At 43.2% G+C, this 25,372-nt stretch overlaps 1 protein-coding gene across 1 annotated transcript in view; it reads right to left on the reverse strand.

Annotated features, from left to right (window-relative positions):
• TMEM161B (transmembrane protein 161B) overlaps positions 1-25,372 on the reverse strand; it is a 187,246-nt gene that overhangs the window by 24,002 nt on the left and 137,872 nt on the right. Inside the window, exons 8-10 of the mRNA XM_030193365.1 lie at positions 17,818-17,958; positions 14,250-14,363; positions 4,457-4,631 (exon numbers count right to left, since the gene is read on the reverse strand). Of these exons, the coding sequence (XP_030049225.1) occupies positions 4,457-4,631; positions 14,250-14,363; positions 17,818-17,958 (430 nt within the window). The remainder of the gene's footprint in view (positions 1-4,456; positions 4,632-14,249; positions 14,364-17,817; positions 17,959-25,372) is intronic.

Raw genomic sequence — 25,372 nt, forward strand, 5'->3', positions numbered from 1 at the left:
GAAAGACTCCAGAAGAAATTGGAGAGTCATGGGATAGGAGGTAGGGTCCTATTCTGGATTAAAAACTAGTTAAAGGATAGAAAACAGAGAGTAGGGTTAAATGGTCAGCATTCTCAATGGAGAAGGGTAGATAGTGGGGTTCTTCAGGGTCTGTCCTGGGACCGTTGCTTTTTTTCATTGTATTTATCTTTATTGAAGGGAAAAGAGTAATCATACAATAATACAACCAACATTCAAATAATAAGAAAAATTTTGTGCAGTCAAAACCTCTCTCCCTAATACAATAACTCAAATCCCAATATACCCCCTCTCCCCACCCTCAGAAGAAAAACTTCCCCTGCAGGATCTATCATTTAGGAAGCAGTCTGGCGTGAAGTCCACTGAACATATAAGTCCCAAATCTTATGGTAAGTCCACAAATGGCCTTTGCGCATAGCCACTAATTTCGACATCAGATGAATATAGTCCAACTTATGCAAAGTAGCTTGCAAACCCGGGAGTATAGGGCTCTTCCACGCTGCTGCAAGGACCAGCTTGCCCGCCACAAATACTTCTGTGGCAAAACTGAGAATTGTTTTTTTTATTCCCAACGGTTTAAAGTGTAAAAGATAGTGTTCCATCTTCATAGGGTATTGGACCGCAGTTACCTGAAAGATAAACTGTATTATCATAGACCAGAATGTTTGTGCATGGGGGCAAGACCACCAAATGTGGAACATATCCCTCTCCAGCCCACATTGGCGCCAGCACAGTGCTGACCCTGAATGGAACATTTTAACTAGACGCTGGGGTGTATAATACCAACAGTAAAGTATCTTATGTCCATTTTCAACCATGGCACTAGAGAGAGAGACCTTAAGGAGGGACCTTTAACACCTTTACCCACTGCAGATATTCATATGAAGGGCCCAATGCCTTCTCCCACTTCGCCAAATAATACAAAATAGGTTTGGCAAAGGAGAGGAGAGCCTTGTATATCCTAGAAACCCCACCTTTCCCTCCTCACCCAGCCAGCGCCCCCTCAAGGCATGTCTCCACCAAACAAATCCCCTTTTGCTCTGCGCACTATAAAATGTCGAAGTTGGTGATAATTAAAGGCATGTATAGGATTGATGCTGTAATCCTCACACAATTCAGGGAATGATATAATTTCCCCCTCCTCCCACATCTGGCCCAGTGTACAGAGGCCTTGGGTCTCCCGAAATTGATAATTAGTACCTAACATTCCTGGACCAAAGTGGGGCGCAAAGCGAATATACATGTTTAGAAAGTACAGTCTGCCAGGAAAGAACTTGTCTGTTATCGCACTCCAAATAGTCAGGGGCCATCGAAGCAGAGGGGGCAAGCCCTCGAGTGAGCTCTTTGAGCTGCCTAGATGGCAGCCACGGTATTGCTTTTAGTGGATATTGGCCAACCCAACTCTGCTCCAATTGTTTCCACACTTTCCCTGTTCCCTGTAGCCAGTCTGCAAATATTCTAAGATGGGCCGCTTGGTAGTAAAGGAGAAAAGATGGAACCCACATGTTTGATACATTACTGCCCGTCGCACCCGTGGAGGCCTCCTCTTCCAAATAAAAGAGAAGACCCTATGCTGCAAGCCCCGAAAGAAGCTATCTGGCATAGAAATGGGCAATGCCATAAATAAATAACATTGGGAGTATGATCATTTTTATCGCATTAATCCGCCCAATCCATGATACCATCAGCCCTTCCCATCTATCCAATTCCAAAAATAGTTCTCACACCTTGGCTGGAAAATTGGTCTCATATACCAAGTCAAGAGCACGAGGGAGACAAACCCCCAGATATCGGATAGATTTCGTAGCCCACCGAAAAGGGTAACCAGATTGTAGTCCAGTCAGCTGCTGGTCTGTTAGATTGATGTCTAGAGAGCCTCAGATTTATCAAGATTAATTTTAAACCCTGATAGACTTCCATATTCTTGTAGCAGATCTAGTATCGCTGGAAAGGAGGTCAGTGGGTATATCAGTGTAAGCAAGATATCATCTGCAAAGAGTAAAATCCTCGGGTCCACATTTCCATAGCAAGGACCTTTGATATCAGGGTGTGCCCGTATCCTAGCCGCTAGAGGTTCTACTGATAGAGCAAAGAGTAGGGGGGGACAAAGCGCAGCCTTGACGCATGCCTCTAAACAGAGAAAATAGGCGCGAACTCTGGCCATTGACCTGAACCGCCGCACAAGAAGCAGCATAAATCAACTGAAGCCATTGTAGGAAGCGGCCCCCAATCCCAAATTTTTCCACAACTGCAAACAGATAAGGCCAGTTCACCCGATCAAACGCTTTTTCCGCGTCTAGGGTTAGTAAGCACAAGGTGTTGCATTGGCTTGAGCTCCATATATCAGGTGGAGGGCTCTGTGAATATTATCAAATATTTGCCGTCCATGGATGAATCATGTTTGGTCCTCATGAACCAGCGAGGGAAGATAACGCTGTAAACGGGAAGCTAAAATTTTTTTGAAGATCTTATAGTCACTCCTAGAAGCGAAATGGGTCTGTAGGACACACATAACTGCGGGTCTTTGCCTGGTTTGGGTATAACCGTTATCGTAGCTAGCTTCCAAGTCTGTGGCAAGGGGTGCCCTTCCTCAAAGGAGTTAAACACCCGCAAAAGCATCGGGGCCAGCAGTCTACCAAATGTCTTGAAAAATTTATTAGTAAAACCATCTGGTCCCGGGGCCTTGTGTGGAGCCAAGTCTCAGATTCCTTGATGTATTTCATCTAAAGATATAGGTTGGTATAATACTTGATTGGCTCCCTCCGACAGTTTAGGCAGATCCACCTTGTCTAAGTATGCAGCTATTTCCTCATCACCTGGGTTCGCATCTGACACAAAGAGTTTCACAGAATTGTCGGAACAGGGATACCAAGTTATCAGAATTTGAGTGAAGCTTCCCATCATTATCTCTTAGAATGGCTACCTGTGTCCTAGTGCTGTGTTGTTTAAGCTTATGGGCCAAAAGTCTACTTGCTTTGTTATCAAATTCAAAGTGGGACTGCCAAGCTCTCTGTAGTTGCACAGAAACATCTGCCAATTGCAAATCATAAAGTTCTGTGCGAATTCTGTGTAGGGAGAGATGGATTGGTCTGCAACCCCCGATCATGGAGTCGTTCCTCAGTCTGGGCTAATCTCTTTTTTAAATTGTCTTCTTCAGACGTGCGTGTTTTCCTTACGTGAGCTCTCAAAGAAATAAGGTGACCTCTCATAACTGCCTTAAAGCCATCCAAGAGGATGCCTGGCGAGAATTCCCCCGTATCATTGAATTGTATATACTCCTTAATTTCCCCTTTAGTTGGGAGAGGTGTGCCATATCCACAAGCAATGTATCATCTAGCCGCCATTGCCACGTTGTGTGAACCAGCCCCGGGAAACTTAATTTCAATAGAAATGGAGCATGGTGTGACCATGTGTGGGGTATTATTTGATGGCTGCTAACCTGTTGTAAAATTGAACGGTCCCCCAACCAAAAATCTATCCGGGAGGAGGAGTTATGTACTGAGGAAAAATAGGAGTATGCACGTAAAGTAGGGTTATCCTGTCCCCAAAGATCTATTAATTGCCAGCGCGTCAGAAATGCATGCAACCTCTTCCTATCTCGCTGTGCATAATGAACCTCCTGAGCACAGTTATCTAACTGGGGATGAACTGTAAGATTAACATCTCCCTCTACGAACACTGACCCCTCCCCATGCTTCAACAGTAGCTGATCTAAGTTGGAAAAGTGTGCCCCATGATCTGCACTGGGACCATACACATTCACCAAGGTGTATGTAGTTCCCCCTAACTTGAAGACCACTAGTATATATCGGCCCCCCCTATCTTTGACCACCCTCAAGATGTGCCATGGTTTGGGTTATTAAATGCCATCATAACTCCTCGGGTCTTAGTGTTATCAGTACTGGAAGCAAAATACAAATGAGGGTATTTGCGGTGGTGACATAGGTGCTCATGAATGGGCATTAAGTGAGTCTACTGTACTAGGGCCACATCCGCCCCAAGGCGGAGTAGCTCCCGATACAGGAGCTGTCGCTTTCGCGGACTATTCAGCCCCCTAGCATTTATAAGCACCAAAGAAATACTACACATTTGAGACATTCACACTCCCAGTGCCACTTCCCCTTACCAAACTGCTCCCTTTCTCATTCACGCCCCAAACATAAACCTTTTGACACATTTTTTCACCCCTCCCCACCTGTGGTCACTATTAACCTCAGAAGGATTCCGATCAACAACCCCAGAGATGTGAAAGCTGTAATGTCTTATCACAATTCACTTGCTAACCATTCACTTCATCTGACTATATTAAACTTCTGCTTGTCAAGAATGAAATTTATACTGATTTGCGGAGGCCTTCTACATGAATATAAATTCTTTCATTTTAGCTTAAATAGACAACACATGGTTAGAGAACTCTTAATTATTCCAATTCACTCACCATTTTCTGAAGATCCACTGTACTTATTCTGCCTGCTTCCTTTTTCATTTGATCGACACATTTCTGTGCTAGATTTAGATAGGCTTGCAAATGATGACGTATCATAGCTAATCTCAACACACACAGCAGAATGATAATCCACAGACGTACTGTATCAAATGTTGCTTCTGTCATTCTGTGAATGAAGAACAAAAAATTGTATATTTCCCAACACGTTTTGCTCAAGGCACATTCTGGGGAATTCTGTATAGGTCACCCAAAGTTAGGTGCCGGGATGATCCATGCTAAACTAGTATTCTATAAATGTCATTCCACGCATTACATCCTTTATAGAATACTAGCACAGTGTGTATTTTGTGCCTAACTTTGGGTACCAGCATTAATGCCTGCCAATGGTTGCTATAAATGCGTGTGCCCACCTAATGGCAGTTAGGTGCAGATATGCAGGTATTCTATAACACCTTGCCTAAATTCTGGGAACACCTCCCCTGATCTGATCATGCATCTCCCATGGCCATGCCTCCTTTGGGATTGCACGCTCTGAAAATTAGGTGCGCAATGATTTACAATTAAGTGCTTGTTAATGCCGATTATTGATCGTTATCACCAATTAAGCCAATGATTTTGACATGGATCTTTGATCCACATGCAAAAATGAGCGCTTAACTTTGGAAGACCTAAAACAAATCCCCCCCCCCCCCATTGCTTCTATTACAATATTTTATTGGTGACCTCCAAAACATTCTCTTTCAGTCTGCAATGGAAGAACATACTCTGTAAATGTCCTAGAATAGATCAATGATGGCAAATGTATGGCATGTATGTTGTGTTTCAACAATTTTGTTATGATTGGGGTCAGAACCCCTCTCAAACTTACCTCTTTCCTGGGGGTCAGCTTCTTAGCTGGCTTCTGTTTCTTTTCTCTGTCCTTTCTGAACTGGTTCTGTCTCTCTGTGCTGGCAGCTTCCAGCAGCATGGGGTTAATTGTTTTACAGCTGTGTGGGTGGACTGAGTTAGCTCTACCTCTCTTTGGGTGTACTGGCTTCAAGTGCTTCACGGTGTTGCATTGCTGTGGGTTGGGCCTCTCTGGGTCAGTGTGCTTTTGCCTAGGTCTAGGGAGTGTGACATCATCAGGGAGGGCCTTGATAAGGAAGTGGTGTTGTTTCCTTCAGAGCCTTTGCAACGGTGGTGTTTGCTTTAGGTAGGGTGGTGCAGTGTGTACTTCTGACTTTGTGTCTAGTTTCCCTGCTTGCTTTTGCTAAGGTCCAGGTTAGTGTTAGTGCAGTGTGCACTGGTGTTTGTGTGTTTAGCTTTCCTGCTTTTCCCTTATGGTTCCCCTGCTTTTCCCTCTTGGTTTTGGAAGCATTCCTGTGTGTAGGGCTTTGGAAGCTCTGTTACTGTTAGAAGTACTTCAGGGTTTGGTGTTGTTAGGAACACTACAGATTTTGCTGTTAGAAGTACTCCTGGTGTTTGTGCTATTGGGAGCATTGCAGTCTTTGCTGTTTGGGTTTTGGTGCTGTAGGAAGCACCTTGTTAGTTTGGTGTCTAGCTTGGCAGATTAGTGCTTAGGAAGCACCTTGTTAGTTTTGTGTCTCGTTTGCTAGGGTAGGGCTTAGGAAACTCCTTGTTAGTTTTGTATCTAGCTTGCTAGAGTAGTGCTTAGGTAGCTTGTTAGTTTTGTGTTTAGCTTGTTAGTGTAGAGCTCTGCTTGTAGCTTGGTGCTTAGTAGCACCTGTGTTAGCTTTGTGTTTAGTTCCCTGCTCTGTTAGTTTAGGGCTTAGGAAGTCCTTTTGTCAGTTTACTGTTAGGAACACTCCTGCTGGTTTAGGGCTTGGGAGCACGTAGATCAGTTTAGGTTTAGGAGTACTTCTGTTTCCAGTCCTGGTCCCTGTGTCATCCGGTATCCAGTAAGTCCTGCCGGCTACTCGAACCCAGGAGCTCAACTCCTGGGGGGGCTTAGTAGCTAAGTGCAGGTGAAGCTGTGTGGACCAGTCCGGTGTGCTCCAGTCCAGTGTTCCAGTCCTGTGTCCTCCAGTCCGGGGGATTCCAGTCCATGTGTTCCGGCTCGCTGGGCGGTGCCTGCAGTCCCTGCCGGTGCCGGTGTGCTTGCCCAGCGTTGGTTGGTGGGTTTTGCCTGCTGCTGTCGCTCCTCGTCAGCAGCCCAAGGGCTCACGTTTGCTCCAGAGCCCGGCCCCACGGGCTCTGAACCTGAGAACCTGACAAATTTTTAGTGATGATCTAGCATATTATCATTGCCAACAAATTCCACCGATAAACTGGTTATAAGTACATATTGCACAAAGGCAAGGTGGTATAATCATCATCAAAGTTTTAACATTTTCTACCCTCCCCAATTTAAGCTATTAAGCCCCCCTCCCAGATTATACACATATCTATTTGGTTGAAATAATTTGGTAATCCCTCAAAACACCCAACAGGTGACAACCATATGTCAAATTACTCTCCTCCCCCCACATCCCCCAATTGTACTCTCCATGGAACAACAGAATACGAAGAAGTGAGAGTTATACATCAACCAAGTTCTACCAACACATAACTAAACAATTCTTGTCTCACCCTCCCCACCCCATCCTCTCCCCTTCTTGTATTACAACCTTACAAGTATGGCATATCAACAAAATAGAGACACACATGCCCTACTAAAGAGGAAGCAAACTGCCAACCACAACATACTTCAATCCGCTCCCCCAAGTCCTATATTTAACTTAAATCAGGTATTAAACCTAGCAACAAATCCCCTCCCCCCATCCCCCAACCAACTCCTGTCGTATCCCTACACTCCCGATCGCTCAATCAATCCTTGTGAGGTCTGAATTCTTATAACCCCACAAGACCATCAGACGAATGAAACACCATTAAATACTACCCTTCCTCCCTTCCCTATTGCCCACCCAGCATAAAAAATAAGTAGATTCCTCTTACATCTCAGTAAGTTGCCCCAATGCCCAACCAATCATAGCTCATTTAGCACCAAGCTTCTTCCCCTAGAGGACAAGGATGACAGATATGGGTCCCAGAGATTCAAAAAATGTGACTTTCATTTGTATGAGCCCCTCACCTCCCAAACCATTAATTGATGAAGTTGATTGCGCCAGTGTCAGTATGTTGGCGGCCCCTCTGACATCCAGGATTGCAAGATACATTTCCACGCTAATAAAAAGGCCTTCCGAGGCAACATCGTGCTCATCGCTACACATCCCACTCTTGGACCAGAGCTATCCAACAACAATATAAATGGGGTAAACACCAGCGGGCGTCGAATGATCCACGAGAGGTATGTAGTAATTTGTTGCCAAAAACGTTGGATTCTGTCGCAACCCCAAAAGGTGTGATAATATGTATTATCTGATATTTTACATTTGGGACACAGTGAAGAGGACAACCCCCCTCCCCCCCCCCCCCGCACAAACCATCTGTACCTGAGTGAAATAGGCTCTATGCAAGACCCGAAAGTAACACTCTCTGTAAACTGCGTTACTTGTAAGCCTCGGTATACCTTTAATTGAGGAAAGCACATCCCAAGAGTCCAAGGTCAATCCCATATCTTGTTCCCAGCGATGACGAATCACTTCCAAATCTCTAGGCCCCCCCAAAGCACACAATGCTCTATGTATGCCTGATATGGATGTGGCATGTTCTGAGATAGTATCAAAAAAATCAAGTGCCAGGTGGGAAGGAAGGGTCGCTGCGCAGAGGGAGCAACTCGGTAACGTGCGGATCCCCTCCAAGACTCTTCACCAAGAAGCACCAAGCTTCCCTCAGGGGCTTCAAAAGTACCGAGGACCGCAAACCAGCAGGTATCAATGAACGCTCCATGTGTAACAGAGAGATCAGATTATACGGTGCAAAGAACTCACGCTCAAACTGCAGGGGAGTGAACCAGCTTTGAGAATATACCCAGTCCCGGACAAAGTGTAGCAGGCAGGCCAAATTATACAACTGTAGATTGGGTAAACCCATCCCCTCCCCGTGCCCAATTGCCTAATAAGAACTGATAGCGCTTCTTCTTAGCCCAGCAGAATCTACTGACCAATCGATTAAAATGTCAAATATCTTTTTTCAACAGACGTATTGGAAAGTTTGTAATAGGTACAGCCATCTAGGCAATATGACCATGCGTATTAGGCTTATTCGTCTCACAAGAGGAAGTGATAAAGATTGCCACTTATCTAACTGCAGTTCCATGTTATGTAGTATCTTATTCAAGTTAAGGTCATAAAGGGCTGACACCCAAGGTGTAAGAAGAATCCCCAAATATACAAAGGAGTTGTGCGCCCATTTCAGCGGAAATGTCCCTGTCCTTTGCTGCTCAGTTTCAATGGTAGATGCCAAAGCTTCAGACTTGTCAAGGTTTAAACGCAAGCCTGCAAAGTCTCCATGTTCTGTAAAGTTTTCCAATAAGGCAGTTAGAGAGGCTTGGGGCTTTGTTAAGGTTACCAAAAAATCATCTGCGAAAGCAGCCACTTTGAATTCCACTGTACCGAGTGTTATACCTTTTATATCCGGATTTGAGTAGATTTCTCGTATAAGCTGATCCAAGGTTAAGACAAACAAGAGAGGCGATAGAGAGCAGTCCTGACAAGTACCCCGATTAATCGCAAGATCATCAGACATATGATCATTGACCATAACCCTCGCTTGTGGGTTGGTATATAATGCCCTAATCGCTGCCACAAACCAGCCTCCAAAGCCATAGGTGGCAAGGGTATCAAATAAAAAAATCCCAAGACACCCGGTCGAACGCCTTTTCGGCGTCAAAACTAATTAGCATTGCTGGCAGCTCTTTCGCTGAAACAACCTCCAGGGATGCCAAAATTCTAATATTTTTACTCACTGAGCGGCCCTGTACAAATCCTGCCTGTGATTCGTGTATAAGTGAAGGCAAGACATGGCCTAAATGGTTTGCCAAAATCTTTGCAAACATCTTCACTTCATGACTGATGAGTGAGATAGGTCTGTATGATTCTGGTAATGTAAGATCATGACCCGGTTTAGGCAGTACTATGATTTGTGCCAAATTTAAATAGATACTGTGCCTGCTGTTACCCACGAGTTAAACAGAGCAGTCAAGGGAACTACTATAGCATCACTCAATATCTTATAAAATTCGGCCCTAAGGCTGTCTGGACCAAGGGCCTTTCCCTAAACAATGGCATTAATCACTCATTGAACCTCATCTGGCTGGATAGGAGAGTTCAGAAACTCTTCATCAGATAGAGACAAATGAGGCAAGTCAATCCCTTCTAAATAAAGCTGTCCTGGCAAAACATCAGTGGATGATTGAGTATACAGGGCCTGGTACAAAGTCTTAAATACTCCACAAATTTCTTTATTAGTGTGTACAGACCGACACAAATTATTTTAAATGGTAAGTATAGACCTAGACGGTTGTTTCTTAGCTATCAGCTTGGCTAAAAGCTTCCCACATTTGTTCCTGTGTCGATATAATTGATATTTGTAATATGCTTGCGATTTCACTGACCTCTCATGAAGCAATGTATTTAGCGCCATTTGCAGCAACAGCAGTTCTTGCCATACCTCTGGGGCTGAACCTTTGCCATACTGACATCGCATGAGTATCAATCGGCGCTCCAATCGAAGAATTTCTTTATCTTTTGCCTTTTTTAGGTAGCTCGCAAAGCTAATAGTTTCCCTGTGCAGCATAGCCTTAGCCGCTTCCCAGTATATTACAGCATCATGCTCACTATTCCTATTAAAACATCTATACTCTTTACAACAACCCAGCTGTTTCTCCTTATATTGTGTGTTACTATACAAATAAGCAGGAAACGCCCAAGGTTCAGCCTGTCGTTCAGCTCCCTGTGGGCACCAATCCAACCAAACAGCCGCATGATCTGAGATAGCATAGGGGCCAATCTGGGCATCCATAAATCGAAGAGACTTAGAGGCCAATACATAGTCTATACGAGACTGAGTACCATGCGCCCGAGACAAATGGGTATAATCTCTATCAAGAGGGTGTAACACGCGCCATACATCCAAAAATCCAGCAGATAACAAAGGTTAGGCAAACCCCTAGTTAGCCAGTATTTCGGGCATGGCGACGGGCAAGACTTGTCAAGCTCTGGGTCCCATACCATATTGAAATCTCCCTCCAATATCAAAGGCAGAGATGGTGCACCCAAAAGTTGTTGCAATAATCGTTTATAAAAAGAGCTATTCCATTGGTTAGGTGCATAAATACTGCCCACAAACATCTGCTGCCTAGCCACTAAGACCTGGCAGGAAATAAAGCGACCCTCAGGATCTTTTAAAATCTTTTGTATTTGACTAGCTATCTCTTTCCTAAACGAGGTAACCACACCCCCTTTTTTCCCAACCGCTGGGAATCCTATACAGTCACCAACCCACCACTGGGCCAGCTTTTCTTGTTCTTGTTCAGATGAGTGTGTCTCTTGCAAAAAAACTATACCTGCCTTGATCTGCTGAAGGTGCTGTAGGAGTTTTGAACGCTTTATGGGGGAAGAAATACCCCCAACAGTCCAAGTAACCACCTTCACCATGGCAAAAACTGTAAGAGCAAAATCAACGTACAAGTAGAATAGAGACAAGGAGACCGCCCCAGCCCACGTTATCCCTCCACTCTCTTCACCTCAACCCTTTTAATTTTGATAGGCTCAACTTTAAGATCCACAACTAGGAGTCAATAACAGCAATTCACCCAAACTTTATTTCACACTCCACTCCTTATTTTATAGACCTCTATCATATCTCCAAGCTGAAAAGCCCTAGCCGCTTTAGTCTTTCCTCATAGGGAAATCATCCCAACCCCTTTAACATTTCGTCACTCTTCTCTGTACCTTTTTAATTCCACTATATCTTTTTTGAGATGCAGTGACCAGAACTGCACATGCAGTCGCACCAAGGAGCGATAGAAAGGCATTATAACGTCCTCATTTTTGTTTTCCATTCCTTTCCTAATAATACCTAACATTCTATTTGCTTTCTTAGTCACCGCTGCACATTGAGCAGAGGGTTTCAACATATCACCAGTGATGACATCTAGATCCCTTTCCTGGTTGGTGACTCCTAATGTGGAACCTTGCATCACGTAGCTATAGTTTGGGTTCCTCTTCCCCACATGCATCACTTTGCACTTATAAATTTTATATTTTTGTATAACTAGGAGTAGTTTGTTAGTGTACTGTGTGGTTTTGAACAATTTGCTGAGTTTTTCTGTGTATCTCCTTCCAGATGAATGCCCCTGCATAAGTTTGTTTAAACTGGGTTGTTCCTGATGAAGCCCAGAAGCGGGTGAAACGATATGGGCCCCGTTGAACACAATTAAGCAGTTGGAATGAGGGGTGATTAAGCCAGCTAAGGAAAGCTAAGTTATTTTATGCTATAGCTGTGCTTTTGGAAATATTTGATTCTCAGTGAAAATGTTTGCATTATGAGAAAATTCTGATTGTAAGCATGTGAGATTAATTTTCTTACCCAATGAAAGAGATCAGACCACGGACACCAAACTCTTATATAGATAACGGGTCTTGTTGGTCAGACCTTGGTCAATACCTTGGTTTTTGAGGGTAATTCTCATGCTTTCAAGTATTGTATGCCTTTTTATGACCTTTTGGGACTCTAAAATTGCCTCATTAAACAAGGGGATAGACTTTTGTTGGGTTTTGATTTTGTTTTTTTCAGGAGCTCTCGTTTAATATTTCACTACATATATCATTCTATTTTTTAATAAATTCTGGTGAATAAAAAAGGGGAAGTAATTCCACACCAAAACTCAACATTAAATTTTCCCCTTGTTTGAAAGGTGGAGACTATTTCCCACTATGGTGGCATTTTTATCTTCATTCCAATTAAGTGTAAAAGTTAATTTACTATGGTCAGACCAAGCAGTAGGTGTCCATGTTGGTTCTGATATAGAAAAGTTTACTGAGTTCTTAAATCTGTATGCTAGTAAATCTAGTTGGAGACCTTTGATGTGGGAAGATTTCCCAGTTGGTTGTGAAAACTGTCATTTGAGAAGGACCGAGAAACTCTTGGTATTAGTCATGAGGATTGTCTAAGTGTAGATTAATGTCACCTGCAAATAGAACTTTGCCGGAATTGATAAAAGTGTTTGAAATGAATTCTGTGAGTTATCCTTCTACTGAGTTCCAATTACCTGGAGGATGATAAAGAGGGGCATTTTTGAACGGGGACGCCCATCTCTGAGGACGTCCCCGCAAAGGGGCGGGGCATCCCGTATTATCGAAACAAGATGGGTGTCCATCTTTCGTTTCAATAATACGGTCGGGGACGCCCAAATCTCAACATTTAGGTTGACCTAAGAGATGGTCGACCTAAATGTTGAGATGGTCGACCTTAGAGATGGACGACCTCGGTTTTCGCCGATAATGCAAACCGAGGACGCCTATCTCAAAACGACCAAATGCAAGCCCTTTGGTAGTGGGAGGAGCCAACATTCGTAGTGCACTGGTCCCCCTCACATGCCAGGACACCAACCGGGCACCCTAAGGGGCACTGCAGTGGACTTCACAAATTGCTCCCAGGTGCATAGCTCCCTTACCTTTGGTGCTGAGCCCCCCAACCCCCCCCCCCCACAAAACACTCTCTCCCCACAACTGTACACCACTACCATAACCCTAAGGGGTGAAGGGGGGGCATCTACATGTGGGTACAGTGGGTTTTGACGGGCTCACATTTACCACCACAAGTGTTACAGGTAGGGGGGGATGGGCCTGGGTCCGCCCGCCTGAAGTGCACTGCATGCTGCTGTGATGGAGCTGGGTATGACATTTGAGGCTGGCATAGACACTGGGAAAAAAATATTTTTTAATTTCTTTTTGGGTGGGAGGGGGTTGGTGACCACTGGGGGAGTAAGGGGAAGTCATCCCCCATTCCCTCCGGTGGTCATCTGGTCAGTTCGGGCACCTTTTCGAGGCTTGGTCGTGAAAAAAATTGGACCAAGTAGTCGGCCAAATGCTCGTTAGGGACACCCTTCTTTTTTCCATTATCGGCCGAGGACGCCCATCTCTTAACCACACCCCTGTCCCGCCTTTGGTACACTGCCGACACGCCCCCTGAACTTTGGTTGTCCCTATGACAGAAAGCAGTTGAGGATGCCCAAAATCGGCTTTTGATTATGCCGATTTGGGCGACCCTGAGAGAAGGACGCCCATCTCCCGATTTGTGCCAGAAGATGGGTGTCCTTCTCTTTCGATTATGCCGCTGAAAGTAGCAAAAGGCAAAGTTTATTTATTTATTAGGATTTATTTACCGTCTTAAAAGTTGTTTTGATAGCACTTCGTCTGTAATGTAACAGCAAATAATTTCAAGGTAAGGTGATAGAAATTCTGAAACTAGTTTCACATTAAAGAAAGATTTGTAAATGACATCAGATCAGAAAGCTCTTACCAAGATTTCAGAAAAAAAAAATTGAAAATGTGACTATTTACTCGGACAAAATGAGTACAGACAAGTCTGAAAAAAAAACATTTGATCTGAATAGGAATCAAGTCAGGTTGCATATTTTAGGTACCTGAAGATTAGGCCTCATTACTGTACTCTGACAAATCATAGTAAATATACCTGGATCATTTTTACAGTGACATATAGTGGCTCAGAGTATCAAGGTTAGTTAGTTCTATAGAGAGAAGAAACTTCCTCTCTTAACTTCTTTTATGTATGTATAAGCAATGATTCTGGGCATAACAGATTAACAAAAATAGTTACATTCACATAGCGAAGACATCTATAACTTCTAAATATAGAAAGTGGAAAAAAGATTACTTACAAAGGAATACTCTCCTTCCCTAGGGATGGGTGCATAATGTAGTCCTTGGTTATTGGTTTTACCCACAGAAGTACCATAAGCAAAGGTGCTAAGAAGTTTATATGAAGCAAAGTCCTAAAAATAAAAAATAAAAAAAATAGAAAGAAATCAGACACACGTGATAGAATGTCACTGTAGAAATATTCTCAGAAGATCAACTCCAGTCTGGACATTTGCTGATACTTTGTTTAAAAATCAAAATGACGAGCTATTATTTAAAGGGCAATGAAGCCACAGCATTCAAGGCTGCATTGTTTCAGTTCAATTCTTACTATAAAGTAAAATTATTTACCTTTAGCAGGTGTTCTAAGGACAATGGGATGGAAGTCTTCCAAGCAAGTAAAGTCATCTAATGGCACCTAGGCTGACAAAGCACATTTCCAACTCTCAATTATTCAAAGTGGCGTGCCTCACATGTGCTATTGTGTAGTGTCACCTCTGTTTTTTAAACAGATAAAATTTCATAGAAGCCAACTCTCTGGGGGACTTCTATCCTGTGTTCCTCAGAGAACCTGTTACAGGTAACTTCACCTTCCCCCAAGACAAGCTGGTTCGTATTGATTTTTAACAGGTACAATTGCTTGTGTTGAGTTTTGGTGCCCCCTTTTTAGTATTTTCCTTCTGTTTGTGACTGCAGAGTTTTGGTGGGTAGTATTTTTTGGTGTGGCAGGTTTGGAAAATTATTTTAGAAGTGGAGTTTATATATTTAGATGGTATACACATATCCATGATAATTCACAAAGTCACTATTCCCACATACATATGTTGGGGCACAGCATGGGCAGGTCAAAAACCAATGCGTGTATTTCCCGTTTTAAAATAAGAACACACAATTTAAGAAATTTCTGTACCAGCTTGTACAACTTGAGTTATGCCCCAGCTAGCTGATCTTTGAGACCTGGGGGCACATTCATTACTAACCTTTGTGGTGCAGTCATCTGTAAACTAAAGGAGAAACTGAGAACATCCCCACTTGAATGTCACAATTCCTAATTTAACAACCTACGAAAATGGGGTATCATGGTGTCAGGTTCTCAGGTTCAGAGCCCGCGGGGTCGGGCTCTGGAGCAAACGTGAGCCCTTGGGCTGCTGACGAGGAGCGACAGCAGCAGGCAAAACCCACCAACCAACGCTGGGCAAACACACCAGCACCAGCAGGAACTGCAGGCACCGCCCAGCGAGCCGGAACACACGGACTGGAATCCCCCGGACTGGAGGACACAGGACTGGAACACGGGACTGCAATCCCCCGGACTGGAGGACACAGGACTGGAACACACACCGGACCGGAACACCCTGGACTGGAGCGCACCAGACTGGAACACACACCGGACCGGAACACACTGGACTGGTCCGTACAGCTTCACCTGCACTTGGCCACTACCCCCCCCCCCCCCAAGGGTTGAGCCCTTGGGTTCGAGTGGCCGGCAGGACTTACCGGATACCGGATGACACAGGAACCAGGACTGGAAACAGAAGAGACAACAGTGCTCCAAGGAACTGGACTAACCAGGGCACTCCTAGGCCTACACTAACAAAAGGACTTCCTAAGCCCTATACTAACAAGCTAAACACAAAACTAACAAGCTACCTAAGCACTACTCTAGCAAGCTAGATACAAAATTAACAAGGAGTTTCCTAAGCACTACTCTAGCAAGCTAGACACAAAACTAACAAGGAGCTTCCTAAGCACTACTCTAGCAAGCTAGACACCAAACTAACAAGGTGCTTCCTACAGCACCAAAACCCAAACAGCAAAGACTGCAATGCTCCCAATAGCACAAACACCAGGAGTACTTCTAACAGCAAAATCTGTAGTGTTCCTAACACCACCAAACCCTGAAGTACTTCTAACAGTAACAGAGTTTCCAAAGCCCTACACACAGCAATGCTTCCAAAACCAAGAGGGAAAAGCAGGGGAACCATAAGGGAAAAGCAGGAAAGCTAAACACACAACCAGTGCACACTGCACTAACACTAACCTGGACCTTAGCAAAAGCAAGCAGGGAAACTAGACACAAAGTCAGAAGTGCACACTGCACCACCCTACCTAAAGCAAACACCACTGTTGCAAAGGCTCTGAAGGATGGCCAAGTGCAGGTGAAGCTGTACGGACCAGTCCAGTGTGCTCCAGTCCAGTGTGTTCCGGTCCGGTGTGTGTTCCAGTCTGGTGCGCCGGTCCGGTGTGTGTTCCAGTCCTGTGTCCTCCAGTCTGGGGGATTGCAGTCCCGTGTTCCAGTCTTGGGTCCTCCAGTCCGGGGGATTCCAGTCCGTGTGTTCCGGCTCGCTGGGCGGTGCCTGCAGTCCCTGCCAGTGCTGGTGTGTTTGCCCAGCGTTGGTTGGTGGGTTTTGCCTGCTGCTGTCGCTCCTCGTCAGCAGCCCAAGGGCTCACGTTTGCTCCAGAGCCCGACCCTGTGGGCTCTGAACCTGAGAACCTGACAGATTGCAAAGGCCCTGAAGGAAAGAACACCACTTCCTTATCAAGGCCCTCCCTGATGATGTCACACTCCCTAGCCCCAGGCAACAGCACACAAAGCCAGAGAGGCCCAACCCACACCAATGCAGCACCGTGAAGCACTTGAAGCCAGTACACCCAAAGAGAGGTAGAGCTAACTCAGTCCACCCACACAGCTGTGGTAAAGTGAAACAATTAGAGTCATGCTGCTGGAAGCTGCCAGCACAGAGAGAGAGAGCCAGCTGCTCAGAAAGGACAGACAACAGAAACAGAAGCCAACTAAGCTGACCACCAGGAAAAGGGTAAGTTTGAGAGGGGTTATGACCACAATCATAACACATAGCTGCTAGTTTGGTTTACCGGTTCAGAGACTCTTTTTTTCAGGGTTGCCCTACTACATATGTATGATCTAGATCAGTGGTTCTCAAACCCACCCTGGGGGATCACCAACCAGTCAGGTTTAAAGGATATCCATAAAGAATATGCATGAGACAGATCTGTATCCATGTCACCTCCAATATATACAAATTTCTCTCGTGCATATTCATTAGGGATATCTTGAAAACCTGACTGGCTGCTGGTTCCCTAGGAGAGGTTTGAGAACCACTGATCTAGATCATAAATACATACCGGGGCAACCTTGCAAAAAAGACTCTCTGAATCGGTAAACCAAACTAGCAGCCATGATACCCCATTTGCACTGATACGGATAGATCCCAGAAACAGTTTCACTATGTGTATGGTGGAATTTAGGGAATTATTGTGTATCACAACTTTAAAATATGGTAAAGCTTGGCAGCATATAAAATTTTAATAAAACATAAACCCAATGTTAGAGTTCTATGTCATATAAGATGCTCATAATGTGGGTTACTGCATAATGCAGTTCGATAACTTCTCCCCTAAATGCCTATAATGTTACTGCCTCATATGCCTTTGGAGAGATCTGTCTGCATTAAAGAGATTTGCCAAGTGAAAAAAACTGTGGTAAACCTTGGTAAAAATAGTGAATTTTCTATAAACTGGATAATGCAAGAAAATTTCTACAACTGTAATGGAATTTAATTTTCTTACTGTGTTATTTTTTCTGTTGCTAAATTCAGGGCATCCAGGTGCATCTGAGCTAGTCGCAAGCCAGGGAATGTCAAAAACGCACCAATCAGAGCGCACAGAACAGCCAGGAACAATTTGAATGTCAACTTGGAAACAGGTCCCCTTAGGAAATAAAGAATAAAAAGTTAAATATGATTTAACTGGTATGTTTGTAAAGGAAATTAGCTACAAAACAGGACAAGTAATATCAGGTTTATTAAATAAGATGATGATGTTCTACAGATTCATAGGGAGGGATGCAAACATAAGTTGAAATCAAGTGAGTTGCTAACAATATATCAGGCTCAGTAATGTAAGAAAAGTTGAATTTCATCTTGTCCACCTAGCAAAATTCAGAAAAATCAATGCAGTGCACTTTTTTATATGTACATATCATTAGTACAGACATGGCTACCTTTTACCTTAAAAAATAAAGATATATCAGTTTCTTAAATGTCAAAAAGGAACTGACTAGAGAGAAAACAAATTCTGCAGGTGAAAAACTAGATTTCAGAAAACTCCATCGGATAAGAACACATTTCAAACTGCCAGTAAAAGTAAATTAAGTAGTTTAATCCTTGAAGGAGGAGGAATGATCAGAAGATTCACTTGGGAAGATTTTAGAATATGCTGGGGCAGTAGAAGACCACCATAAAATTTAGGTAGAGTGGAACCCCAAAGTAAAAATCCTGGTGTACTAAAATTAGTATTTTAAAGTTCATTCTACAAGAGATAGGAAGTCAATGTTGCTATTGGAGAAAAGGTAAAGTGTGGTTTATAAAAGTGTTTCATGGTGGTGTTCTGAAGAAGATGCAGGCACTTCTGGATGTGGAGAGGATGCCAGCCAACAGTAATATAGGTGATTCAGAAATAGTGTATGCAGGAAACAGCTGAGTAAGCAAATCATCTGAAGAGTCGATCTCTTAACAAATAAAGACATATATAGAGCAAAGAAGCACAAACTGCTGATCTGCTGTTAGTGATCTTTAATCTGTTGTTAAAATTATCCAAAGTACTTGACGGCTGGAGGGTGGACAATGTAAGGCTGATTCTTAAAAAAAGGTTCCAGGGGTGATCGGGAAATTACAGACCAGTAAAGCCTGACTTCACTGCTGGGCAAAATAGTGGAAACTACTATAAAGAATAAAATTACAGAACATATAGATAAACATGGTATAATGGGACAGAGTCAGCAGGGATTCAGCTAAGGGAAGTCTTGATTTCTTTGAAGGCGTGAACAAACATTTCAATAAAGGTGTAGTGCATCTAGATTTTCAGAAAGCTTTGACAAAGTTCCTCATGAGAGACTCCTAAGAAAATTAAAGAGTAATGGGATAGGAAGCAATGTTCTGTTGTTGATTAGGAACTGGTTATCCGACAGAAAACAGAGGGTAGGGTTAAATGGTCATTTCTCTCAATGGTGGAGGGTGAATAATGGACTGCTGCAAGGATCTGTGCTGGGACCGGTGCTATTTAACATATTTATAAATGATCTGGAAATCTGAACAACAGATGAATAAATTTGCTGATGACACAAAACTATTCAAATCTATTAAAACACACATGGACTGTGAAAAACTGCAGGAAGACTGGATATGCAAAAAGCAGATGAAATTTAATATGAACAAATGCAAAGCGTGATGCACATTGGGAAGAATAAGCCTGATGCTAGGGTCCACCTTGGGGGTCAGCCCCCAAGCAAAAGATCTAGGTGTCACATTGTAGACAGTACATTGAAATCTTCTGCCCAGTGTGTGGTGGTGGTGGCCAAAAAAGCAAACAGGATGCTAGGAATTATTAAGAAAGGGATAGTATACAGTATAAGACCAAGATTACTAGACCAAGTCTAGTGCTTACAAAAATAGACTATTGTAATAGTCTTTTATTGGGGATCTCAGAAGCCTGAATGCATAAACTGCAGGTAGTACAACATGCTGCATTAGACCTGATTTGTGGTTTGGGCTGTTTTGAGTTTGCTATGGGTGCGATGAAAGCTCTCCATTGGCTGCCAAACGCTTACAGAGTTTGTTTTAAATTGTTATTGATCTTTAAGACTTTACATGATTCAGTTTCTGCTTATTTTAGGGTGCTGCAGTATTATAAGCCTACAATGGCATTATGTTCTGAGAATATACTGCAATTGATTGTTCCATCGTTGCACAGGCAGGCGTTTGCAGTTACAGTGAAGGCAGCATTATCGATAATCTATGTGGGCCCTCTTGGGTGGAATTAATTACCTTTGAGGCTTTGTTTGTTGCAGAAACAGTTAAAGACATTTTTAGTTGCACAGGCATATTTTGGGGTTTAGGTAAGTATGTACTTCTTTATGAAGATGAAGTAGGTTTCCTCAGGGGAATGAGCTCACTGCCAACGATTTATGCTGTGAAAAACAAGATGTAATGAAAAAACTGAAGATAACAAAGTTGGCAAACACAGGACACGGTTCTTCAACTAAAACATACTGAATCCAAATAAACTTACATGATGCCCACCTGCAATCATCTTTCAACAGACTATAGCTCTTTCAGGTAAAAATGGCGCCACAAACTTTTAGATTTTAAAGGAAACCCACATATGCGCAGAAAAGTTCTGTGGCTTATAAAAAAGACAGCTGAGTGGAGATATAAGCGAGGTCTACAAAATCCTGAGTGATATACAATGAGTAGAAGTAAACTGATTTTTACTCTTTCAAAAAGTACAAAGACTAGGGGACATTCAATGAAGTTACATGAAAACTCTTTTAAAACAAATAGGACATATTTTTTTCAGTCAACAAATAGTTAAGCTCTGGGATTCACTGCTGGAAGATACCGTAACTGTAGCTAACACATATGGGTTTAAAAAAAGTTTGGACAATTTTCTGGAGGAAAAGTCCATAATCTGCTATTGAGATGGACATGGGGAAGCCATTGTTTACCCTGGAAATGGTAGCAGGGAATGTTGCTATTATTTGGGTTTCTGCCAGGTATGGTAGGTGTGACCTGGATTGGCCACTGTTGGAAATAGGATACTGGACTAGATGGACCATTGGTCTGACCCAGTATTGCTATTCTTAAGTTGTAACTATCCAGAACAATCCCAAGGGAACAGACTCCATAAAAGGGATTTGTGTACCCACGATGCAGGAGGGCACAAATGCTACACTAAGTGATACAAGCGTTCAATCAGGCATACTTTTCCAGACCACCAGCTGCAAAAATAGCATGATTAGGATTCCAAGTTTGTTACATCAAACTACTGACAGGTAGATGATCAAACCCAGGCACTATTTTAGATAGCGCTCTGGAAATACCGCTCTTCCAATGGCATGATCAGAAATTAATGTAGGCAGATATATGCAGCGGTGTAGCGGCGCACTAATCAGACGCACTAGGCTACGAACAGCACGCATGTGCGTAGGGCTGCTTGTTGTTTTGTCATAAAGTGTGTCCTGTCGTAAAGCAGGTTCAACCACATGGTGCTGTAAAACATTGATTCCCTTTTGATCGATGTGGCTTTGCATTGTATTGCTTGTACCTCGTTCGCCTTTGCTGGTAACTGTTTGGGTTTTCTCACTTCCTCCAGGGTTTTTGTTGCTTTCTAGGGGGTAGTGTAAAGTTTTGGGGTGATGTAAGGGTCTGGTGACAACAAATTTCTTATTTACACAACTCTGTGCTGTGGGGCGCTATGGTATGGTATATTTAACAAAACAAAAAATAGAACAATGTACAAACAAATTACTCCCCCACTCGGAACAACAAGTGCTATAATTTGTCTTCCAGCTTTGCACTTCCAGCTCATGTGAAGGAAGGAAGAGGAAATTAACTTTTTTTTTTTTTTTTTTTTAGCTCTGATGGGACCTGCACCACAAGAACGCCAGCTAGGACCTGGTGTTATTCTGCGGTGCTGTTTTTCGGCATAGCGCCGTTCGACACCTCTGTTCATGAGGTGCTAGTTTTCGATCATCCAGGAGGAACGCGAAATGACCTTATTTACATGAGATTGACTACATTTAAATGTCATGTGCACAAGTGCCTGGCGCGCTTGCAGTTTATGGCGGTAACCACGTTGATCATCCCACGTTGTTAAAAGCATGCGCAAAAATGGCGCTAATGGGCTTGCGCGCTCGCGTTGACTTTTGATCATTAGTGCCTGAAAGGGTAATTTTATAAAGGAACATCTGGTGTAAAAACATTTTCAGGTGCCTCTTTTAGATTCATTTTATAGACAAGTAGGCATCTATTTTTCTTTATAAAATATTAGCTTAAGAAACATAAATCATGTAATTTCTTATATACTTCCTGCAAACCTGAAAGCTATTGTAGCATTGTACATTCAGGTACAGTAGGCATTTTTCCATCTCACGAGGGATCACAATCTGATTTTGTATATGAGAAAATGAGGGTTAAGTGACTTGCCCAAGATCACAAGAAGCTGCAGTGAAATTTGACCCAGGCTCCCCTACAGGCACATATGTTTACACCTGCCCTGGAGGTGTAAATGTCCACATCTATAATTTTTACTTACATGTGTAGATTAGCATATTTTATAGTCTACACACAATCATGCACACTCCACCCTTGTACATGTCTACTAGTAAAGTGTGTGCAATCATGTCAAGTGCATAGTTTTACACCAGGCGATATTTGTTGAGACCGTTTTACATGAATAGGTGGCCACATGTGCGAAAATGACTTAAAATTATCCCTGCATGTACTCATGAGTGCATGTTTGTTTATATGAGTTTCAGCTACAATGTTTGGGAGATTGGCAGTGACTCTTGTCACTCTTGTTTGGACAATGAAATTTAATGAGCGACATGCTGATGATGCACTGATGATATACGGGGGCAAAGGAGAAATTAGATCTTACCTGCTAATTTTTCCTTTCTTTAAGTCTAACCAGATCAGTTCATGAATTGTAGGTTGAGTCAACCGACCAGCAGGTGGAGATAGAAAACTACAAAAGCATACTTTGTTCCATAGGGACACTGTGCAGCTTCCATATATCCGTATTTTACCTAACAAAGCAGTGGCACCCTTGCAAAACATAACTACGAATGAACCTTCATTCCCCATGAGAAGACAGCAAATTTATAACAGAAAAGGCATTGCAAGATTCAAGAAGAATAACAGGAACATTATCCTTCAGGCAGGCAAACTATAGCAAACCAATCTGCGTGTCTGAAGAAGGGCAGGAAGCTGGACTGATCTGGTGGGACTAAGACTTAGATGAACAAAACTTAATGCGAAAGCAAAGTGCTTTTTATACTGGTTGTAGCCGGTTAAGCGAGAACAGAGTTTAGCGAGACATGCACGAAGAGGTTCTGTGGGCTCTTTTCTGTCACAGTAGCAGCTAATGATAATTGTATGCAAAGTTATTTTAACGAGCTAATTACTAATCAAATGTGCATTCCGAGTGATGCACAGCTGTTTTCCTAGTGATGCACAGAAAGGACTGCCTACCTTTACGATGAAATTTTTATGGGTGGTCAGGAGCTGTCGGTACTGCTGTTTCCTTCCCATTACCACTGAAATAACAGCTGCCTATTGGCTGAGGAGAGCTGTGGCATCTCTAGAGCCCACCCCACTCGCCAAGCATGCAGGCAGGCACAGCCCTTCACTCTCTCATTCACCTCGCTCTCCTTGCTTCCCTCCCTGCCTGCTTGCAGAGTCACCGGCCCCGTGGCTGTACTACCTACAGTCAGATCAGATTGGGCAGGTCTGGCTGCAAGAAAGTGAGTGCTGCAGAGGAGACACCTGGCAAGGATTTAAAAAAAAAAAAAGTTTGAAAACAAAAATAACGCTATACACTGCTTTCATACACACAGCTTGAATGCGTGTTTGAAAGACGTCTGTAGCATGTGCAGAGCAGCCATGCTTAGCCATTGGCTGTTCTGTGCATGCTCGGGTGACCGATTGGTTCCCCCCCCCCCCTGCTGAGCTGTTCACTGTTTTTGTGAGCAGCTCATTTGCATCCCGTTTCTTTTGAGCATCCTTTGCTATTTCCAACTCGGTAATTTTTTACCAAGGTGGAAATAGCAATTGGTGCTTTACCGGGACTTTGATGCATCTGCCCCTAAAGGACAAAAAATTGGTAGATAAGATCCAATTTCTCCTTCCTTAGCATTCATCAGATCAGCCCAGGAAGTAGCAACATAAAGCAGTGCTGAATTAAGGAGGGATTCAGAGACCAACACAAGTACAGAAGCTCTGAAGGTAGCCTCCTCTCATGCAACAACATTTAGATGACTGTGTTTTGAAAAGGTATGGAGAAAGGACCATGTTGCTGCTTTCCAAATTTTGCCTTCAACCAGCATGCTATTGTCACCATAGAGGCAGAATCCCTTTTTTTTTTGCCTGGAGGAGTAGCCTAGTGGTTAGTGCAGTGGACTTTGATCCTGGGGAACTGGGTTCGGATCCCACTGCAGCTCCTTGTGACTGTGGGCAAGTCACTTAACCCTCCATTGCCCCAGGTACAAAATAAGTACCTGTATATATGTAAACCGCTTTGAATGTAGTTGCAAAATACCACAGAAAGGCGGTATATCAAGCCCTATTTCCCTTCCAAAATAAATTAATAAATTATCAGTTCTTCAAAAATTATTAGTCTCATCCAGATATCTAATCACAGCTCTCCAAACATCAAAAAGCCTTAATAATGAAAATTCTGCACCATACTTAATCCTCCGTACGAAAGGAAGGAAGCACCAGTATATGATTTTCTTATATAAGTGAAAAGACAAGACCACCACTGAGAGGAAGAAAGGAACAGTATGAATTGAGACTTCTGCTTCTGGAAGTGCAAAAATGGATCCCTACAAGAAAGTGTGTGCAATTCAGAAATTTGGCATGCTGGAGAGACTGGCACCAGAAAAACTGTCTTCAGTGTAAGATTCTTAATTGTAGCCCTTTTAATAGGTCAGAGGGAACCCTCTGGAGAGCCTTGAGGACTTACACTGTAAGCTCTGTTGAGCAGGGACCGTCTCTTCATGTTCAAGTGTATAGCGGCTGCGTACTTCTCGTAGCACTACAGAAATGATAAGTAGTAGTAGATTCAAACTCCACTGTGGACAAACTGTCTTAACTGGCAGGTGGAGCAACCTACATCTTCAATGAACCCGGGGCAAGACTCGTCATAAGACATCCTGCAGAAAACTCAGAATCTGAGACATAGATACTCGGGGTCTGGAAGAAGAGCTCACTCTCAACACCAACTTTTAAAGACTATCCAAAACTTCATATATGCTACTGATGTTGAATACTTCCTAGCCTGCAGAAGAGTGGTAATGAAGGTCTCTGAAAAGCCTTTACATCTCAATTTTGCTCTCTCAAGAACCAAGCTGTAAGACCAGAGGGAGATGAAGGGGCTGATCTATCTGGAGCTTGATCAAATCTGTGTACCAAGGTCATTTAGTCCAATCTGGAACCACCCAATTGGGAAGAAATTCTGCCGATGATGGGCCATGGAGGAAAGAGGCAAAGGAGGCCTGTGACTAGTCGGGGCTGCACTAGGCCATCAAGAGCATCCATTTGATATGCCCAGCGTCAACTGTAGA

This window comes from Microcaecilia unicolor, chromosome 2, assembly GCF_901765095.1.
Source record: "Microcaecilia unicolor chromosome 2, aMicUni1.1, whole genome shotgun sequence".
NCBI lineage: Eukaryota > Metazoa > Chordata > Amphibia > Gymnophiona > Siphonopidae > Microcaecilia > Microcaecilia unicolor.